Raw genomic sequence first — 18,230 nt, 5'->3', positions numbered from 1 at the left:
AATTCACTTTGGAAAAAGCGAACAAAAAAACCGCCTGTCTTTTTCTTTTTTCCATAGGCTGTTTATCAACAAATACTATACCTTTCTATTATTTTATGTACCACTAAGAAGAAAAAATATTTATTACACTATAGCACTGCAATGAATTAAACTTCCATTGATTCTAAGATGCATCCCCATTTCAGAGCTGTCAAAATGTGGAAAGAAAGGTACCTGTTAGAATCAATGAAACAAAGAATTCCATTCTACTAACAAAGAATGTGTATACATACCTTCCCTTTCTCTCTTACATGCTGGCTGGTTTGCCCTGTTGTTTTCATCACCAAAGGCTTGCCAGTCCCTTCTGTATCTCATTTCTCCATGTCATCACGAACTACTTAATGCTGATTTGGAGTATCTCCTGTGAGTCTTCAGAAAGCCTTGCACTTATAGAAAGTCTCCACTCTAGTTTCTGGAAAGAACAACTCTAGATGCTCTCATTATGAACTTCCTCCAATGATTATCAACCAGTTCTTTCCAGACTCTGGCCTAAATGTAGTCTTCCCATGGTACCTGGTGATTCACTGCCCTCCCTGTTCACCATTCCACACAGTAGTTGGATGGCTCATCTGTACACTATTTATTTGCAAGGGATTTCCCTACAGGCTGTTGGGGAGGGCATGGGAGGAGGGCTTGGGAGCAGAAGCTGAGATGTGTCATCCAATTCTCCCTAACACAGGAAACATGACTCCCCAGGCATCTCTGAAACACCAGGGCCTTTCCTTTCTCCACTCCATCCCTTAGATCTTACTTCCTCTTCCTGGTTTGGGACTCCATGAGACAAACTGGGAAAGGAAGATGGGGTAGCAGAATCTGGTACTGCTAAGGATGATAGGGATTCTTGAGCAGTGAGCCCATCGTGGAGATGGCTTATGGCTCCCCACAACAGCAGCTGGCTTTTCCTAGTTGGTGTTAGGCTTCCACCTTTGAGTGCTGGGTAGTAGGGGAGGCACTGATCCTGGCTTTCCTTTCCTAGCATAAGAAAAAGGACAAATCCATCCAGGGAAGCTATTGCCTCAGTCTTGTTCCCGTCAATCTGATTTTGAGGTAAAAGTCTGGAAAGGAACAGAGGCTCATTGGAAATGAGTGGAGGGAGGGATGCAGCTCACTCTGAGGACCAAGAGGCTAACCTGGGAATCCTACTGAGAGAGGACTCTGGTGGGCAGACCTAATCCTGCCTCAGTATCCTGGGCATATGACAGGCTGTGAGGCTTGGACATAGGCTAAGGTCCACATGGACCTGTCTGCCTGTCGCGCTGAAGGGTCCTGTGTCAAGGTACAGACAGATATAGAGAAGGAGAGGTAAGTGGAGACAGAGGGAGTGGAGAGTCAGAGGCTGGGCAGGGAGGTCTAGACAGTGAGGGGGCCTCCCTTTCTGAGGCACAGAGGCCGGAGAGCTCCGGGCACAGTGGTCTAAGCTTCCTAGACTGGGGCGGGCATTGGACTTCCTCCTCAGCTTTCTGGGATTTTGAGGCGGCTGGCGGAGTCTTGGCCCTCGCCGCAGTTTCCCCCAGGGACTCTGCCAAGCCCTGGCACCTTGAAGCCCGGGCCTCGGCTCAGATTCAGAAGCCGGCCCAGCACTTCCCCGCTGCCGCGGCTCCAGGCCCGACCGCCCGGCCTCCTCCCCGCCCGGGCGAAGGGCCTGCCCTCACCCGTGACCTCCGCGGCCGACTCTGAGGCGCGCCAGGCCGGGTCCGGCGCCCGCTGCCCTCTGCTCGCCAGGCCGGGACAAGCCGGGGGCGGGGGCCGGTCAGCAGAGGGTCCACGCCCTGGCCGTCGCGCCCGCGCGGGGAGCCGGGGAGCAGTAGCGCGCGGGCCGCAGCGCGTAGGTGTGAGAATGTGTTGGGGGCATGGTCGGTGGACGAGTGCGGGGCTGTGAGGCGCTGTGCGCCCGCCCCCCCCGCGGGACGTGGGCTTACCGAGCCGCTGCGTGCACGGCTGGGAGCGGGTCTCGGACCGAGGTGTGTGCGGGCGCCGAGCCCGCGGCCTGGGGCTCGGCTGAGGGCGGCTGTCTGGAAGTTGGCTCCGGCCCGACCAGGCCTGGCTGCGCCGCGCCTCAGTGTGCGGGCAGCGCCGGGACTCGGGGCGTGCCGTCCTGGTTGTCGAGTCTTGGTGCGAGCAGTGCGGCCCGGCCGGGCCGCTCTCTCTCTTCCCGCCCCCTCTAATCTAAACCATGCGGGCTCCCAGCCCGGCTGGGCCGGCGGGGCCCGAGGGCCGCAGGGAGGGCACCAAGCCGCGCGGTGGGGGAGTGCGAGGCCCGCACAGGGCTCGGCGTCCTGGGGCCCGTGAAGCCAGGGGACCCTCGAGCCCCCCTCCCCGGGGGGGCGGCGGGCGCAGACTGATTGACAGCGGCGACGTCAGCGCAGGGGGGTGGCGGCCCCGGAGGGAGGGAGGGAGGAGGAGGGAGCTGAGGCCCCAAAGTGCAGCGTCGGAGATCAAGGGCCCGCTCCAGAGCCCGCTCCAGAGCCGGGATGTGTCCGGCCCCGAGGGCACGGCGGGCAGCGGGACACTGACCCAGCGGTCCCAAGTCAGTGCCCCAGCCGTCCCGTGCCCCTCGGACCCGAGCCTGCAGTGGACCTCGGGCCGCAGGCGCCTCCGCATGCGGCAGCGCAGTTAGGGTGAGTGTGATTCCGGCGGGATGGGGGTGAGCCGGGCGTGCGGGACAGGGGCTACCCTGAGCCCAGGGTTAGGCTGCAGGGCAGAAGAGGTTGAACTGGAAAAGAAGCGAGTAACGGGACCGGGAGAAGGACCTCAGGGACCCGCAAGGCTGCAGAAGGGTGGCGAGATGTGCTTCAGATCAGGCTGCTGCCTCGGCCGGACTCCCCGCGTTTTGGGGCGCGAGCCCTCATCTCCTCTGAATAACAGGATGGATTGGGTCTAGGGACCCAAAGGCAAAGAAGGGACAGCGCCAGCTCCAAAGGAACAAGGTTAAGCCGCGACAAGCGGAGCGGTGGTCTAGAAACTGGTGTTTGCAGAATAAGAAAGGCCAAGAAGAGGGCCCGGGTACTTGCGGCGATATCGTTGTGAAAGTGCGCGATCGGAAACCTGGACTTCAGAGCCTTTGATGCAACAGGCTCATCAAAATTAAAGCAAGGAGCATTATATACGAATAATTATCGATCATCGAGAATTATCAGAATGTGAGCAATTACCAAAGAAACAGGGCTAAGCGGCAAAACTGATAGTGTTCACACTTTAAAACAAGAGTAAAAGAGAAGTCAGTTTCAGAACCAAGTGAAAATTGTAATCACAAATGTAAACGGATTATAGACAAAGTAACTCCAAATATAGGAACAATGTAATAAGAACCATTGTATTAAGATCGATAATAATAGTATGGGAAATAGTAGCAAGTGACAGAACCATGGAAAAGGGTGAACAATTGAAAATACTATTAAGGGAAATACTAATATTAGTAGTACTGATGGAATACTATCATATAATGTATTGTAGATACTCTAATGAATTACTAAATATTAATCAAAATCTTTAGAGCAATACTAATACAAACAAAGACAACAGCAAGAATTGCTGGAATATTATGACAATTTATTACCAAGGTATTAATAGTCCCAACAACATTATAAATAATGGTAGAGTAATAAGAAGAACCATATCAATGTGATGAAAAATAATCAGAGTATTAGGAACTACAGCAATATCACCAATTCTGACAAAGTAACAAGGAGTAATGATTTGATGAAAAATAGCCAGCGAATCAAGATCGCAATTACAAATAATGACAAGATATTACAACGATGTGATGAAGAATACCTAGAATATTGTGAACAATTCTAACAAAACAAATAATGACAAAATAAGAAGTATTATAAGGATGTGAAGAAAATTAACATCAATATTGAGAACAATAATATTACAAGTAATGGTAGATAACAAGTTACCGAAACTGTGACAAAATACAGAGACAGAGGAGCCAGCAATGGAAGCATTTTAGGGGTACAGAATAAAAATTAAGATAACAATAGATTACAATGATCTATGGGAATACGATATCTAATAATTACCTGACTATTGGTAACAGTATCACTAAGGTACCCAGGAGACCCTAGAATGATGGAGCAGTGACAGGAAACACCAACATATTTTATAATGATGAATTAACAAATCAAACCAGTGCTTTGATTTTACAGTATTAAAAATTAAAAGTACTAATAATTTAATGTGCTAGGATATTCTTAATGTCATTGAACTGATCAGAATACTGCTGATAATAGAGATAATTAAAATATTTAAAATAATACAAAATGTTAATTCCCGCAGTGCGAGAATTATATGATCAGTAATCTAGAATGAAAAGTAAAATGCCCTTCTCCTTAGAAAACGAGTTGCCTGAAAGCAGCAGACGGAGCGGAAGGGCGCCGAGCTGGCGGGCCGCGTCCACGGAGGAGTCGGAGAGTGGGGAGAGCGCTGAGGCTGCGGAGGCCGCGGGCCGTGGGCTCCGCTTGGTGCGGAACGCGGCTGTGCACTTCGCGCCAGGGCTCGGGGGTGCGAGGGGAACCATGGGGGCCACTCTGGGCCAGCCGGGAGGGAAGAAAAGGAAATCGGCGGGGAGCTCCAGCCAGGGCGAGGGCCAGCTGTCGCGATGTCCGCATGAAGGAAGAAGCGAAGGAGAGCACCATGGTCGGAGCCATGGGACTGGCGTCAGTGGATACCGGCGGCCGAGGAGCTCCGTGCACAGGACTGAGAGCACCGGGAGTGAGTCAGATAGCGGCCCTGTATGGCTTCTGGTGTGACAAGTGCCCCGTAGAGGACCCAATGGCCAAAACAGCATTGCAACAGGCGGCTCGCCCTCCAGGCCCAAGCGGATCGCGGGGGACCAACCGGCTGACCCCAGATACAGTTGGAACCAGTATATTGGGCCGGAGAGTGCAACTCCCCTCGTTGAGCTGTGTCCCTTCGCCCTGGGGCTTCAGGTTTCCTAGGCTTGGCTCGGAACCACACGTGGCCCAAGGCGGGTACTGGTGCTAACCATGATGAGCAAGACTTGTTTCCTGCTGCTTGTGGCCAGAGGACTGGGAGGGCTGTCAGCTTTATCTTTATGGGCTTTTCCCAGCCCCAAGTTGCCCAGGCCCCTTTTTATCTCCCTCGGTTGCACTTGGCTTGTTTACTTTGTGAGGCCCTGGGAGCCAATGTCTAGGACCTGGGATGGGGAGGCCAGTGAGCAGGATGGTCAGAGGCCTGGGCCTTGGCATGCTCAGGGAGACCCAGAAGAGAACAGAAATAAGACAGGAAGAGAGGCAGCCATGCACACAGAAAAAAGACCCACCAGATGCAAAAGAAGGGAAAAGAGCAGGAAGTTGGAAAGGAGAAGCAGGGATAATGTAGGGGTGCATCCATGATGGAGGCAGGAAAGGCAGGACCTGCAGCCTGGGCTCTCATTCTGATATCCCAGGATCAACTTCTAGAAGGGAGCAGGCACTTGGGGCAGCCTGGTGAATAGTTCTAGACACTTGGGGAAGGATGGCTGTGCTTGGGAGCAGGACTAGCCTGTGACCTGAACCCACCCAGCTGGCCTGGTCCTTAGCTGGGAAGGGTCTCAGTCCTTTGCCCCAAAGCAGAGCCCTTTGGAGCTGAAGTGTGACAGAGTGAACCAGCCCATGTGAATGTGTGGGGAAGGCTGTGAGGCCCCTGGCTGAGTTCAAGGCCTGAATCAATGCTGCACTAGGAGAGTGTGGCTGCTTGAAGGACTAGAAGGCCCTGTGAGGGTGCTTGTGTCCGTGTGAGGCTGTATGTGCCTGTGGGAGGGACCCATAGGTTGTCTATGGGAGTGGGAATGGGCAGGAGTGAAAGCCTTTGGTTCAGGAAGTCTTTTCCTGACTGGTGTCTAAGGGACTGCGTGAGGGCAGATGGGTGAGCAGAGACCTGAGCGACTGCCCAGCCCTAGGCCCTTTCTGCAGGTGTGGAGCTTCAGGAGCCTGGGCCCTGCCCTCCTGGCCTGGCTGTCCTCTGGTGCCTACCCAGGAAGTCTCCTGGCTGCCCTGACCCAAGAGTGAGCCTGGACCGTTATTAGGAAACAGCGAAAAGAGACCTAGGCCTCAGGCTCCACTGGAGCCCAGCAGGAGGGAGGGACTGGGGGTGCAGCTGGGGCAATGCCGAGAGGGCGGTCCTTCCCCTAGACCTGCTCATCACACAGCCCCACACCCAGGACCCGCCAGACCTTGAACCGCACACAGACCCTCCCAGGTCCAGAACCCAGAGGGAGGCGGCCACGGTCCTACCCTCCGCATTTTCTCCCTCCCCCGGCTCAGAAGGGGGCGGTGTCCACGTGCGCCAGGGCTGCCTTTACGTCCCGGGCCGAAGTCCCTCCGCTGGCCTGGAGCGGGCTGCGGGGCCTCTGGCGAGTGTTGACCCAGGCATGTGACTCGGTGTGTGCTGTGCCCGCAGGAGATGCTGCAGGATAAGGGCCTGTCGGAGAGCGAGGAGGCCTTCCGGGCTCCGGGCTCGGCGCTCGGCGAGGCCAGCGCTTCCAACGCCGCCAACGCCCCCGAGCCCGCGCTGGCTGCTCCGGGCCTCAGCGGAGCCGCGCTCGGCAGCCCCCCGGGCCCCGGCGCCGAAGCCGCAGCTGCTGCCGCCGCCGCCGCCGCCGCCGAGCAGGTAGGGCCTGTGGCCGTCGGGCAGAGGTTGGGCATCCGTCTGTCTATAGGGCCGCCTGCGTCTGCCAGTCCGCCCCAAAGAGGACAGGACTCGCTTCCCCGGGATCTGGTTGCGTCCTGGACTGTGTGTTCTCCTCCGCGGAGTAGGGCTCACACTCTGCCTTCTGTCCCTCTTCGGCTTCGCGCCCTCGGGGCTACTCTGGAACAGGCTGCGGAGGGCACCCTTTTGGCATCCGGGCGAGCCCCGGCCAAGTGTCCAGCTCCGACGACGCTGAGAGGGCGGGGGCGAAAGCCTGGCGCCGGGAGGGAAGAGCGGATCCAGGCGGGTGCGAGCCGGGAGCCGCTGTGGGGACGTCCCTAAGAGGGTCTCGGTGATAACCTGATGATCACAATGAAAGGAATCCGTGTGTGCACGCCCTCGGCCTGCGTGGGTCTACATAGGGTGTGCGGGTGCGCGCGTCCCTCCTGTGTCTGTGTGTCTGTCCGCAAGCCTGTGGCTACATCCCACTACATGGAGTGTTTATGTTTGTGTAGTGTGTCATCTACCCTGACACAGTCAGTGTGTGTCCTCTGCAGAGGAGCGGGTTTTAGCTACTTTTTAAAGTTTGAAAAATTCACCAATGGTAGGTTATAATTTTATGAAACGAAACCTTCAGGCAAGGAGTCCTGGGGCTGGCAGCACTCTGCATAGTTCTTTGGGCCTGTGTTCTCGGTCCTCAGGGCTCCGCATGGAGCCACATCCCAGGCCAACATAAGTCCCCTTCCTTCTTGCCCCTAGACCATCGAGAACATCAAGGTTGGCCTGCATGAGAAGGAGCTCTGGAAGAAATTCCACGAGGCGGGCACCGAGATGATCATCACCAAAGCGGGCAGGTCAGCTCTGGGATGTTTACTTGGGGTTTGGAAGATGACTGGTGGGAGCGATGGGGATCCCCAGGAACTTGCTTAACAATCATCTCCAGCTGGAGACAGGGGAGCGATGGGAGTCCCCTTGGATGCTCTGGCCTTAGCCCAGCGGCATCCTACCACAGTTTGTGACTGGGCCACAGAACTTCACCCAGGGGATTCCTCCTTTAGGAAGCCCAGAGGGATGGAAGGATGGGAGGGGCAGCTCTATGCAAATAAAATGCAAATAAGGATCTGGGGGTCGGAGGTCCCACTTCAAGCACTATAGGCCCCTGTGGGGGACTGCTTTGTCCTCCTCCTTTTGGGGACCTGCCTGGTTTATCAGGATTGCATTGATTGGGGACCCGGAGATGACCCTCAACAGATAGCGGAAGGGGCCCTGATGGTGTTATCCTATTTCCGTAACTTTTCCAGGGCAGCATGAACCCCAGATCTCTCATCTCAGGGGTGCTGTTCCTCTTTGGCCAGCAACCCCCTCGGCAAAGGGAAAGGCAACGTTGGGCCCTGTGTGTGTGCTGTTTAGGGAGCAGCTCTCGGGTGGCTGCCAGAAATAATGATTTATAAAGTGGAAACATCTTTAAAATGTGCTGGTGTCTGTGGGAGAGAGCCTGGAGGAGAGGGCGAGAGGAGGGAGATGCAGAGGGGGCAAGACCAGAGACTGGATGGGGCCGGGAGTCTTGAGCGGGGCAGGAAGGGCTTGGCCAGCAGTTATCAGTGAAGGGGGATTGACCCGCAGACCGAGAAGCTGGGGAGTTCAGGTGTAGGAACTACCTCCTCCCCACTTGCTCACATTTGATTTTGATCCCTGGGGACAGGGTGGGTGTGAAAATGTCCCGTTGCCTGGCTGTGTGCCCGTAATTAGGTTTTCCAAGGAATAAGGTGGTGAAGCATCAATAGCCAGGAATGGGGAGTCAGACCGCAGCTGCTGGCATCTGTGCAACCCCCAGGCAAGAGTCTCTCCACTCGCTCATCCCCCTCTCCTCATCCCTCTCTGAAAAACCATGCATACAGTTGTATGCAAAGCACGTAGCATAGCTCCTGGCACATGTAAGTGTGCCCTAAATGCTAGCTAAAATTAATCCTAATTAGAGAAACGTCTGGCATCCGCTCCGCATTTTTCTTCTACTTTTTAAAGAACGCCGCTGACCTGCTCAGAGAACGGTGGGCTGTTCAAAAGAAACAAAAAGCTGGTGGTTGGCAGTGTGTGATGTAGGAGTGCTGTGGCCCCTCATGTCCTCTCCCTGGCAGGCATGCAAGGTTTCCTTTGTTTTTCTTGGGGGGGGGCGGATAAAGGTCTGGGCACTTGGCCACCTGCCCCAGTAGGTGCACCTGGGGATGCTATCACGAGAAGAAGCAGGGGGCTATCAGAGTCTGAATTTGCTCCATTTGGGCAATGAGGAAGGAGGACACATGAGGGGAACCCAGTAGAGGGTGCCACTTGGAATAGTCCTTGAGTTCAGTGGGGAGCCAGGTGTCACAAGCCTTGCCTCTTCCTAGCTGAGTGCACTTGGACACGTCTCTAAGCTTCCTGTGGCTCAATGGTGTTGGGTAAAACAGAGCTGGTGACTGCAGACTTACCTGCCATCCTTCCTTTCTTGGTTACTATGAGACTCAAACCAGGGGTCCTGTGAGCTATGTATGGTCAATTGTTGAGTGGATTACAGGTGTGAAGAGGGGGAATTTATTTCTTACGACTGCTAGAGTTGAGGGAAGGAAAGAAGAAAGAGAATTTTCCAGAATTTCCTTTTTAGGCAGCAGAAATAACCTTGTCTTTTGAAAATAAATGGCCAGCATGTTCTTGGGGGCAAGGCTGGCTTCTGCTATTTAAAACAAAAGGCATTTGTGATTCTCCTTAGTGGGGTTTCCTGCATCTGTATGGGTCCTCCTCCTTCCCTCCCTGCAACAGACAGACAGACACACACACACACACACACACACACACATACACACACTTCCATAGGTGACCAATGTCAGGTAGACGTTTGTGCCTGATCTTAAGAGATGGACCTCAGAGAATGATGATAATTTTTAAGTGACTGCGATGAAGTTGGCCAACTATGGTTTCATCACACTCTTTCATTTCTCTGGCAGAATGTTATTTGTGCAACAGGTCTAGTCCTTAAGAAAGTCACTAGTCTCGTTGCCCCTCCCCATGGTTCTCACAGACCCTCTTTCCTCCTGCATAGCTGCTCGCTGACCTCAGAGACCAAAATCAGGGCTCTACCCACCCCCATGATCCCTCCTCCTGCCTCTCCTGACTGGGCAGCCTTGGGAGGCACCTGGCTTTGTTTGGGCTACGTACGCTGCGGACTCCCAGTTCTCTTCTTCATATCTCTACCGGCACCCTTCCTGGGACACCTGCATTTCTTAGTAAAGGGCCTAGACTCTTCTCCTGTACCTTGAATCACAGATTCCTAGACTGCTTGAGCTGGAGGAAAACCGAGGGAACATGAACCTTACCCCAGAGAAGAGAAGGCACTTGGCTCTTATAGACAGAAGCAAGATTAGGCAGTTGCCGGGTCTGCACAAGTCAAGTGGGTGACACCCCACCCCCAGAACAACACCTCACCCCCAGAACAACACCCCACCCCCAGAACAACACGCCAACTTTGAGAAATTCCCCTTACTGCTTATTACAAGGCCATTCCATGCGGGGTTGTTGCTCTACCGTAGGGACCCTGGCTGGTTAGGGGCATGGTCATTGCTCTCTGGTTGAGGGAGAGGCAGGCCCTGGAGAAGGGGAACCAGAATATTCTCAAGCTAGTTTGTCTTTGGGTCACAAGCCTCTTGCCTTAAGCCCTTGAAGGTCTGAAGGCCAAGGAGAGAATTATCCCCTTCATCGGATAGTGGTTTGGATTCTCAAACCATTTGATCTGGGGAATAAAATGCCAATCACCTAGGGAGACATCAATTTCTGAATGCTCAGAAACCCATGATGTCAGGTGTAAAATGGGGCCAGAATGCTCCCAGCCAGTTTCGGTCCCTCTCAGCCTCCTGCACTCACACGTTTTAAGCCGTTTGCTGCAGAGAGCAGACCCCTCCTCTCTCTCCCTCCTTCACATAGCCTGCCAAGCTTGATACATGTGAGAAACTGCATTTTCTCCCAAACATAGATAAAAGTGAGCTCCACAAAAAATTTAAATATAAACGTCCCCAAAATGAAAATTTCCTAACCGTTTGACTGCTCTCCTCCTAGGTCATGGTTTTGCCACCAGATAAATCTCCACTATCAGCCTTCATAGCCTGCTGAGTTCAATGTTGCTTGTGTTGGTGACAGTGAATTTGCGTTTGAAAAATGAACTACCGATGAGAACTCCTGTTGAACCTGTATTGTTTGTTATTCTGAGGCAAGGATTTGGCCCAGCTTAATCCGGGGCTTCAAAGCCAATTGCCCTCGCTCTGTATACAGAGCGTCAGAGCCCAGTGGCGTGGGTGATAAGACAAGTAAGGGTTGAAGACACTGGGAAAGTGGGTTGGGGAGAGAGTCCTTTGATCTCTTTCTAAAGTATTTTCTGAAAGCAAAAGTCTATCAGAAGGAAGTGTCTTTAAAAAAAAAATCTGAGAAGCAACTGATCTCCCAAAACAGCATCCATTCCACACACCCTCACTCCTGCCTCCCACCTCAGGGAAAATATTTCTTAAAAATGCATTGAGTGAATTAGAAAACTGTGTGTGTGTGTGTGTGTGTGTGTGTGTGTGTGTGTATAAAGTGGGAAAAAATTATGAAGCTTTGCCATGCTCTCAGAAATAATTTTGCTCTAGAAAGTTTGGTCTCAGTATAGGCCGTACCAGCAACACAGGCCCCCCTCCTCCAGCAAACTGAACTTTGGTTGACGGGCCTTAAGCTCTTCCCAGAAATCTCTCTCAAGATTCCCAGACACTAAGGATAGAAAGAAGGGTGGGGTTTTCTGTGGAACCCTGTCTTTTGCCTGTAACTGGTTCCTTTCAGACTCTGGGCTCTGCTGCTGATATATTCTGTTATATATCAATATATATATATATAGGGATATATACAGTATCCGTATATACAGGGATATAATTTTCAATGCCCATTTTATTGAAGTGGAAAATTTCTGCATAGAAATGAACGAACCTTAATTGTACAGCTCTAGAGACTTACGCAAAATGAATACCCCCATCAAAGCACCACCCAAATAAACAGAAGCAAATCCTCTTGCGTGCCTTCCCAACCCCCCACCACTCCCCGCCCCCCTCAGAGCCCCTCTCCCGACTTCTCACCCCTTCGATTTGGTTTTGTGCCTATGTTTAAGGGAAGGCACATCTGGCTGCTCCTGGGGTTTCCGGGCCCTCAGAGAAAGTCGGGTGCCGTTGGGTTTGGGGTTTGACGGCCTGGCTAGGTGGAGAAAATCTGGCTGGTCTCCTAGTTTACTCCCTGCACTCCCCTGGATGGGTGGGGGGCTCACAGGTCAAGGCCAGGAATTTGGCGACGGCTTTGGCCGGGGAGCCGGGGAGCCGGGAGCCCCCGCGGGTCTGGGAGCCCAGCTGACCTTGCACGTCCCCTCTCAGCAGCGAGCGAGCAGTTGAGGGGTTGTTGCCAAAATCACAATGCCCCGAATCCCTTGCCCCGCGCCCCGCAAGCCTCCCACGCCGAGAAACGTCCAAGGAAGCTTATCTTAGCAGTTCATTCTAAAACCATTTCCGAGTACGAAGTAGATAAAGGCTCCAGCCCGCACCCTTTCAGAGCCTGTTTCATGATCAGAGGAGAAACCCCGGCTTTCATCTCCTCCCGGGCGGCGGGGCGGGCGGCTTGTTTATTCCCCGGCGGAGCCGTTTCCGCGTGCGCCCGGAGCGCAGCTCTGCCTGCGGGGCCCGGAGCCCCGAGGGGTCGCCAGGGGCGCGGACGAGAGGCCCGCCGGGCACAGGGAGGGGGTAGGGGAGAGGGCTGGACGGCGCGGGACTAGGGGGGCGGGTTGCCGCGGGGTGTCTGGGACGGGCGAGCCAGCGATTCCCGGCCAGCGCGGGCGGCGGGGCCCAGTGCGAGCCAGGCGGCTCCGAGTCCTTCCCTCTCCTCCCGGCCCTCCCTCCCCGACCCGCTTAGGTATTCATCCCCCCACCCCCACCCAGGGGTGGTTTTCAGCTACATTTATGTCCTAAATCACAGAAACAACTTACATCGCGCCCCATCCTTTCATTGATTTCAGTAGAGAGGGCCCTCACAGTGGACGGGGAGTCCCGAGGATGCCACAGCTCCCAGACCCATCCTGTTGTCGGTGGCCGGAGCCATGCCCACCTGGTGAACGCTCCCTCGCTGGGCCTCTAGGATCCAGCTTGAGCCCCCTCTGGCCGGGAGGAGAGGTTTGCAGGCTGCGTGGACCGCATACGCAGCCTTTTCCCCCGCCCGGCTGCGCCCTTCATTCTACTGGAGCCGCGCAGGTGGCGAAATGATAGTGCCCAGGGTCCCCAAGGCCTGTGTTCTCAGAAGCAGTCACCAAACTGGACCCTGACAGATGGGGAGATGCTTATTCCGGTGAAAGCAGTGGGAACTTACTGAGCCTCGATAGTTCAGCCTGGAGCAGTAGACTTTTGAACCCCTCTCTCAAACCAGATATCCCCTGCCACAGGGGCTCCTGCCCTAAGAAGAGGGGAATTGGTAGGCAGAGGCTGGGGAATACCTTCCTTCCCTGCCCAAGTCTTGGCAAGACCTCCCTGAGGGTGTTTTCCGTTAGGAATCTGGTCCATGGTCAGCTTCTGGGAGAAGCCAAATCACAGGACCCCAGCTCAGTGCCTGGAGGAGCTGGGCCAAGGCTGCTTATAGGCCTTCTAAAAAGCATTTAGCCAATGTCAGCTTGGCCTCCTGAGCCACTGAGATGAAGGGCAGTAGGGAGTAGGAGAAGGGGAGAGGCGGGGTCCTTCACCCTCCTCTCAGTCTAGGTTTGGGAGACTATTCCAGTGGCAAGGAGCCATTTTCGCCCGGCCCTCTTGGTAGATACTGGCCTGAGCCGGGAGGGGGGTGGGGGCCGTCATATCTGTCCTCTGCCATTGCCACCTGGAGTGATTTACAGGAGAAACAGGCTAAGGCTAAGTGCAGGGCACTGGTGCCAGGTCAGCCCAAGCACAGCCAGGGCTGTCCCATTTTGTGGCAGTTTCTGTAACAGTTACAAAATGGTGGCCTGGAGGGGACAGGATTCTTGGCCTTCCCCCAGGGAGGAGGGGAGGGGAGGCAGCTGCTGCCAGCCCCACTTCAGCTTTAGGCCTATCAGGGAAGAGGCTGAGAAGGGGAAGAGGGTGGTGCAGGCTGCAGCTGTGCCCCCAGGCCAGGCAGGGACTGGTAAGCAGGAGGCAGGACTGGGTTCCTGAGCCCTCTCACTTCCCCTGTTCCTGGAGAGGGGGTGGGGTGGACATTTGAAAATGCTTTCAATTGACATCTGAGACAAATTCTTCCACACGGTTTATAAGTCCCTAGACTTGCTGCTAGAACTTCCCTCCTCCCTCCAGGCACGCTCACATGCACACATGCGCACTCCACTGTGTACTCAAGTACATGCGCTCGTGCATACACTGGGCCAAACACCTCCCGTGTCCCTGGCCCACTGCAGTGCTCCCACAGGCCTTTCCTCCCACAAGAAAGAGGGTGAGCAGGCTGGGGCTGAGCCAGGGGTAGAACTGAACCTCCTACCTCAGGGTCCTGGCTGGGGCTTGCTGTAGGTCTGCCAGTTTATGGAGGCCTTGACCCCTTCTGGAAGCCCTGTGCTGTCCAGGTGAGCTGAAACCCCTGTTGACAAAATGAGGGGCTCCAGTCATCTGTTTTGAGGTGTCTAGGACAGCTTCTCTTGAGGTTCCCCTTACAGACTCTCAGCTTAGTGAGGAGGCAGAGGACCACTTGATGGCTTTCCTTGAGGGGACTGGTTGGGCAGGGTCCCAGCTCAGGGGATTTGCTTCCTGACACCTTAAGCATCTTCAGTTAGGTTTGGATCGGCCTCTCTCTTGGGGAAACACTTTTGTGGGAGATCAGCTAAGAAAGGGTGGGGGTGTTGGAGGAGGATTGTGAGGAAGCTCTGTCTGGGGAGATCCAGTATCAGGGGCCTAGTGACCAGGGGGCAGAGCGGCACCCTTGTAGGTTTGTGTACATGCTGTTGTTCATGTGTGTGAATGGGGGTCTGGGGAAGCCCTTCTCTAGAATAGTCACTGAGACTGAGGGTCCCAGGCTTAGCAAGGGCTATGGAAACTGGAAAACATCCTATTGTTTTAGTGAGGCCATTTTCGCAGAGGCCGGTCATCCACCGGTTTGTGGAGGGAGGAGTGCAGTGAGGGCCAGGGGTAAGAGTCACAGATGGACTCCGTGAATCCACACACCAGCCTATGAGATAGGTGGTAATATCCCCATTTTAGAGATAAGGAAATCCAAGGCACAGAGAGATCCAAGCAAGTTGCTCAACGCCTCACAACTTGCCAGTGGTGGGGCTCATTGGCACAGTGGTTCTAGAATCTGTGCTTTTCTCCATGAGGCTCCTGAACTGACTTTCCCTGGTCCCCGGTTAGTGTGCATAGGCCTGGGCAAGGTCTTCACACAATTAAACACTTTTTCTAAACACTCCAAAGGAATCCAAAGACCTAGCAGCGCTCTCCTGTTTTCCCATGAATTGGTTTGAGGCCTGAGGGTTTCCACCTAGACAAGGCCCAGAGGAGACACTCTACTGATTACAGAAGCAGCTGACAGTGACTTTGAGGTCTTTTTTTTTTTTTAAGATTTTATTTATTTATTTGACACAGAGAGAGAGAGAGATCACAAGTAGGCAGAGAGGCAGGCAGAGAGAGAGAGAGAGAGAGGAGGAAGCAGGCTCCCCACTGAGCAGAGAGCCCGATACAGGGTTCGATCCCAGGACCCTGGGATCATGACCCGAGCTGAAGGCAGAGGCTTTAACCCACTGAGCCACCCAGGCACCCTGACTTTGAGGTCTTTTGCTCTGGCCCCCGTAATGGCAGCCCAGAACTTTAGTTGTGTATGGACGGCAAAGGACAGAAGCGAAATTAAGCAGCTAGGTTGGTGTTGAAATCTTCTCTTGTGACCCTGAGGGTTCCTATGCCTTAGGTCTCACAACCAGGAGAACTAAATAGTAGGGAATTGTGTTGCATTGGGGAAGCCAGGTAAGCCCTCTTCCTAGACACAGCTCCGGGGGTTCAGAGCATCTGGTGCAGGCCTTCCCTTGTGTAGGGGGAAACTGAGGCCAGAGAGGGAAGGGCCTTACCCAGCTTGCAGTTCTGATATAGGGCCTTCTGTCCCCTCACCCCTGTGTGCCATCTCTCCTGGTACTCTATGCCTCTGCCTCACACCTTGGTGCCTCCCAGGAGGATGTTCCCCAGCTACAAGGTCAAAGTCACAGGCATGAATCCCAAGACCAAGTACATCCTGCTGATTGATATCGTCCCTGCGGATGACCACCGCTACAAGTTCTGTGACAACAAATGGTAAGAACCTGGGACCCTGACATCCCCTGTCTTCTCTCGCCACCCCCACCCCACCACCTGATGTTTGGTCCAGGGACTCCCCAGTTAGTTCCAAGGATTGCCTGGACCGGTAGACTTGGGAACCAAACTCGCAGGGGCTGCAGGGTCCACAAATGTTTGCCCACCTGCTGCCGAAGGGGCTGGGGCTAGAAATGAGCTGCAGGGTTTGTTTGGTGGCTTTCGAGAGTCTGTTCTCTCCCTCCAGCTGTGGGCTGTGCTGTGGGGTGACAGATGGACACCGACACTGGATGGATACAGGCTCTGGTTGGGCTGCACTGATTGGGTGCAATCAATCACTGGTTGGGTTGGAGGATGGGAGCTATTTTCTTGGGTGATTTTGATTCGGATGGTTAGCATCCTGGTGCCTGGTCTGTGGTGTCTTCTGCTGCTTTTCCACTTGCTCATTCTCTGGCTGTGAGCCCTTCCTTTAAGCGGTTGATCCACAGCGCGGGGCAGCTGCCTGGTGGTTGGATGAGGGGACCCTTCAGCAAGGGGCTGGGAGAAACAAGTGGGTTGTTGGGTAAATAAACATTTACCCAGGGGGTGGGTAAATAAACATTGGGCTGCTTTTCCTAAGGCCACCTCCTCTGTACACTGTCTATCCCCAGAGCCCAGGACAGGGCTCAAGTTGAGAGAGAGATTGAATGAATTAGTAGCCAGCTGGGATGTGGGTTCCACAGTGCGCTGGAAGTAGGGTCAGCAGAGACTGGGTAGAGGCCGCAGGATTCAGTGGCCAGGTCCTAGCAAGGGCCATATTTCTATTTCTTTTCTCTTCAGGTTGAATTATCATTCAGAGCAGGCTCTAGCTGAGGGGACAGTTACCAATTAACTTCTTTGGGGGGTAAACACTATATTGGAGACAAGCAATTTGAAAGCTGTCTAGGTCCTCTAAGAAGCTCCCTCCAAATAATATAAATAATTACATTTCAAAATTGAAAGGATAACACGTATATACGAGTGCCTAAATCTGCCCACAATATATTTGTGATTAGCCCCATTCTTTGAAGTAAATAATCACATCTGTCTGTAACTTCCCTTTCTCTTTATAGTGCAATGAAATAAAATGTTCAGAGTCATGGCTTCTCCTCAACACGCTCTCTGACCAACACTCAAACTCCCAGAGCCCTAAATTGAGAGTATAGGATAAGCAGTGATTCCCACCCGGCCCCCCTCAGGTTTATGGGGATTTGCTCTCAGAGGGGGCAGGGAATCTTGGCTTTTCCAGACCCCAGAGTAATCAGCTGCTGTGGTTCTGTCTGCTCTGTTGGCAGGATGGTGGCAGGGAAGGCTGAGCCCGCCATGCCAGGAAGGCTCTATGTCCACCCTGATTCTCCTGCCACTGGGGCCCACTGGATGCGGCAGCTCGTCTCCTTCCAGAAGCTGAAGCTCACAAACAACCACCTGGACCCCTTCGGCCATGTAAGAAAGAGACTGCCTGGCCTTGAGAACCAGTCCTGGCGCAGCGCCCGGCTGGTGGGGGGCTGGGTAGGGGTGGCCATGTGGAGACTCCCCTCCGGGAATCCAGCTCCAGGCTTTGGTCCATGCCTGGGCCAGAGTGAGGAAGGAGGCCAGGGTCTGAGTCCCCCCACCCCAAGGCCCTGCATCCTTCCCCTCACACTTGCTGGCTGGGTAACTTTGGGCAAGTTTCTTGGCCTTCTTGAGCCTTAGTTTTCTTATCTGGAAACCTTTCACGGTTGTGAGAATTAACTAAGAGAATGCGCAGGAAACCCCGTGCACACGTGGGAGGCTCTAAGTAAATGGCAATGGTTGACAAGGTAGATGATGATGGGTAAACTCTCTCTGCATCAGTGTCCCCAAATCTGGCCTTGCCGGAGCCTAACACACGTTAACTTTCTTCGGAAAGAGTCACTGATGAGTTCTGAGGCCTCTGGCGTGAGCCATCTGCCTGGCCTGGCAGCGCCTGCACTCTGGAAGGGAGGGCCTCACTCTGGCCCTGGTGGCCGCTCCTCCCTGGCCTTGCCCCGGACCTGGCTCTTACAAGGGAGACTCTACAGCTCCAGGGATGCTGCCGCTGACGCCCGATCCAGGCTGCTAAAGCTCATTCTTTCCTCATCTGGCTCTGGCAGACCCACAAAAAGCGTTTTATGTGGAAATTTTTAGCTCAAGTGTGTGGCAAACTGAAGTCTGGGGACCTGGTATTATCGGCCAGGGCACAGGCCCAGCCCCTCTCAGCTACCCATCCTT

At 54.0% G+C, this 18,230-nt stretch overlaps 2 protein-coding genes across 7 annotated transcripts in view; one reads left to right on the top strand and one right to left on the bottom strand.

The window, feature by feature from the left end:
- Positions 1–2,640, bottom strand: part of LOC132003223 (uncharacterized) — a 43,473-nt gene extending 40,833 nt beyond the window's left edge. Inside the window, exons 1-2 of the mRNA XM_059378562.1 lie at positions 2,269–2,640; positions 1,959–2,205 (exon numbers count right to left, since the gene is read on the bottom strand). Of these exons, the coding sequence (XP_059234545.1) occupies positions 1,959–2,205; positions 2,269–2,640 (619 nt within the window). The remainder of the gene's footprint in view (positions 1–1,958; positions 2,206–2,268) is intronic.
- TBX4 (T-box transcription factor 4) overlaps positions 1,764–18,230 on the top strand; it is a 31,073-nt gene continuing 14,606 nt past the window's right edge. For 2 of the 6 annotated variants that reach the window (XM_059378928.1, XM_059378922.1), the window contains exons 1-5: positions 2,455–2,657; positions 6,445–6,654; positions 7,432–7,526; positions 15,867–15,986; positions 17,297–17,444. In XM_059378928.1, the coding sequence (XP_059234911.1) occupies positions 6,448–6,654; positions 7,432–7,526; positions 15,867–15,986; positions 17,297–17,444 (570 nt within the window). In that variant the 5' untranslated portion in view covers positions 2,455–2,657; positions 6,445–6,447. Of the gene's footprint in view, positions 1,871–1,911; positions 2,001–2,454; positions 2,658–6,160; positions 6,244–6,444; positions 6,655–7,431; positions 7,527–15,866; positions 15,987–17,296; positions 17,445–18,230 lie in introns of those variants that run through there. The other 4 variants (XM_059378925.1, XM_059378923.1, XM_059378926.1 and 1 more) reach the window with 4 other exon arrangements.

Source organism: Mustela nigripes, chromosome 16 (assembly GCF_022355385.1).
Source record: "Mustela nigripes isolate SB6536 chromosome 16, MUSNIG.SB6536, whole genome shotgun sequence".
NCBI lineage: Eukaryota > Metazoa > Chordata > Mammalia > Carnivora > Mustelidae > Mustela > Mustela nigripes.
Note: the sequence above shows the minus strand (reverse complement) of the source record. Positions and strands in the feature narration are given on the sequence as shown.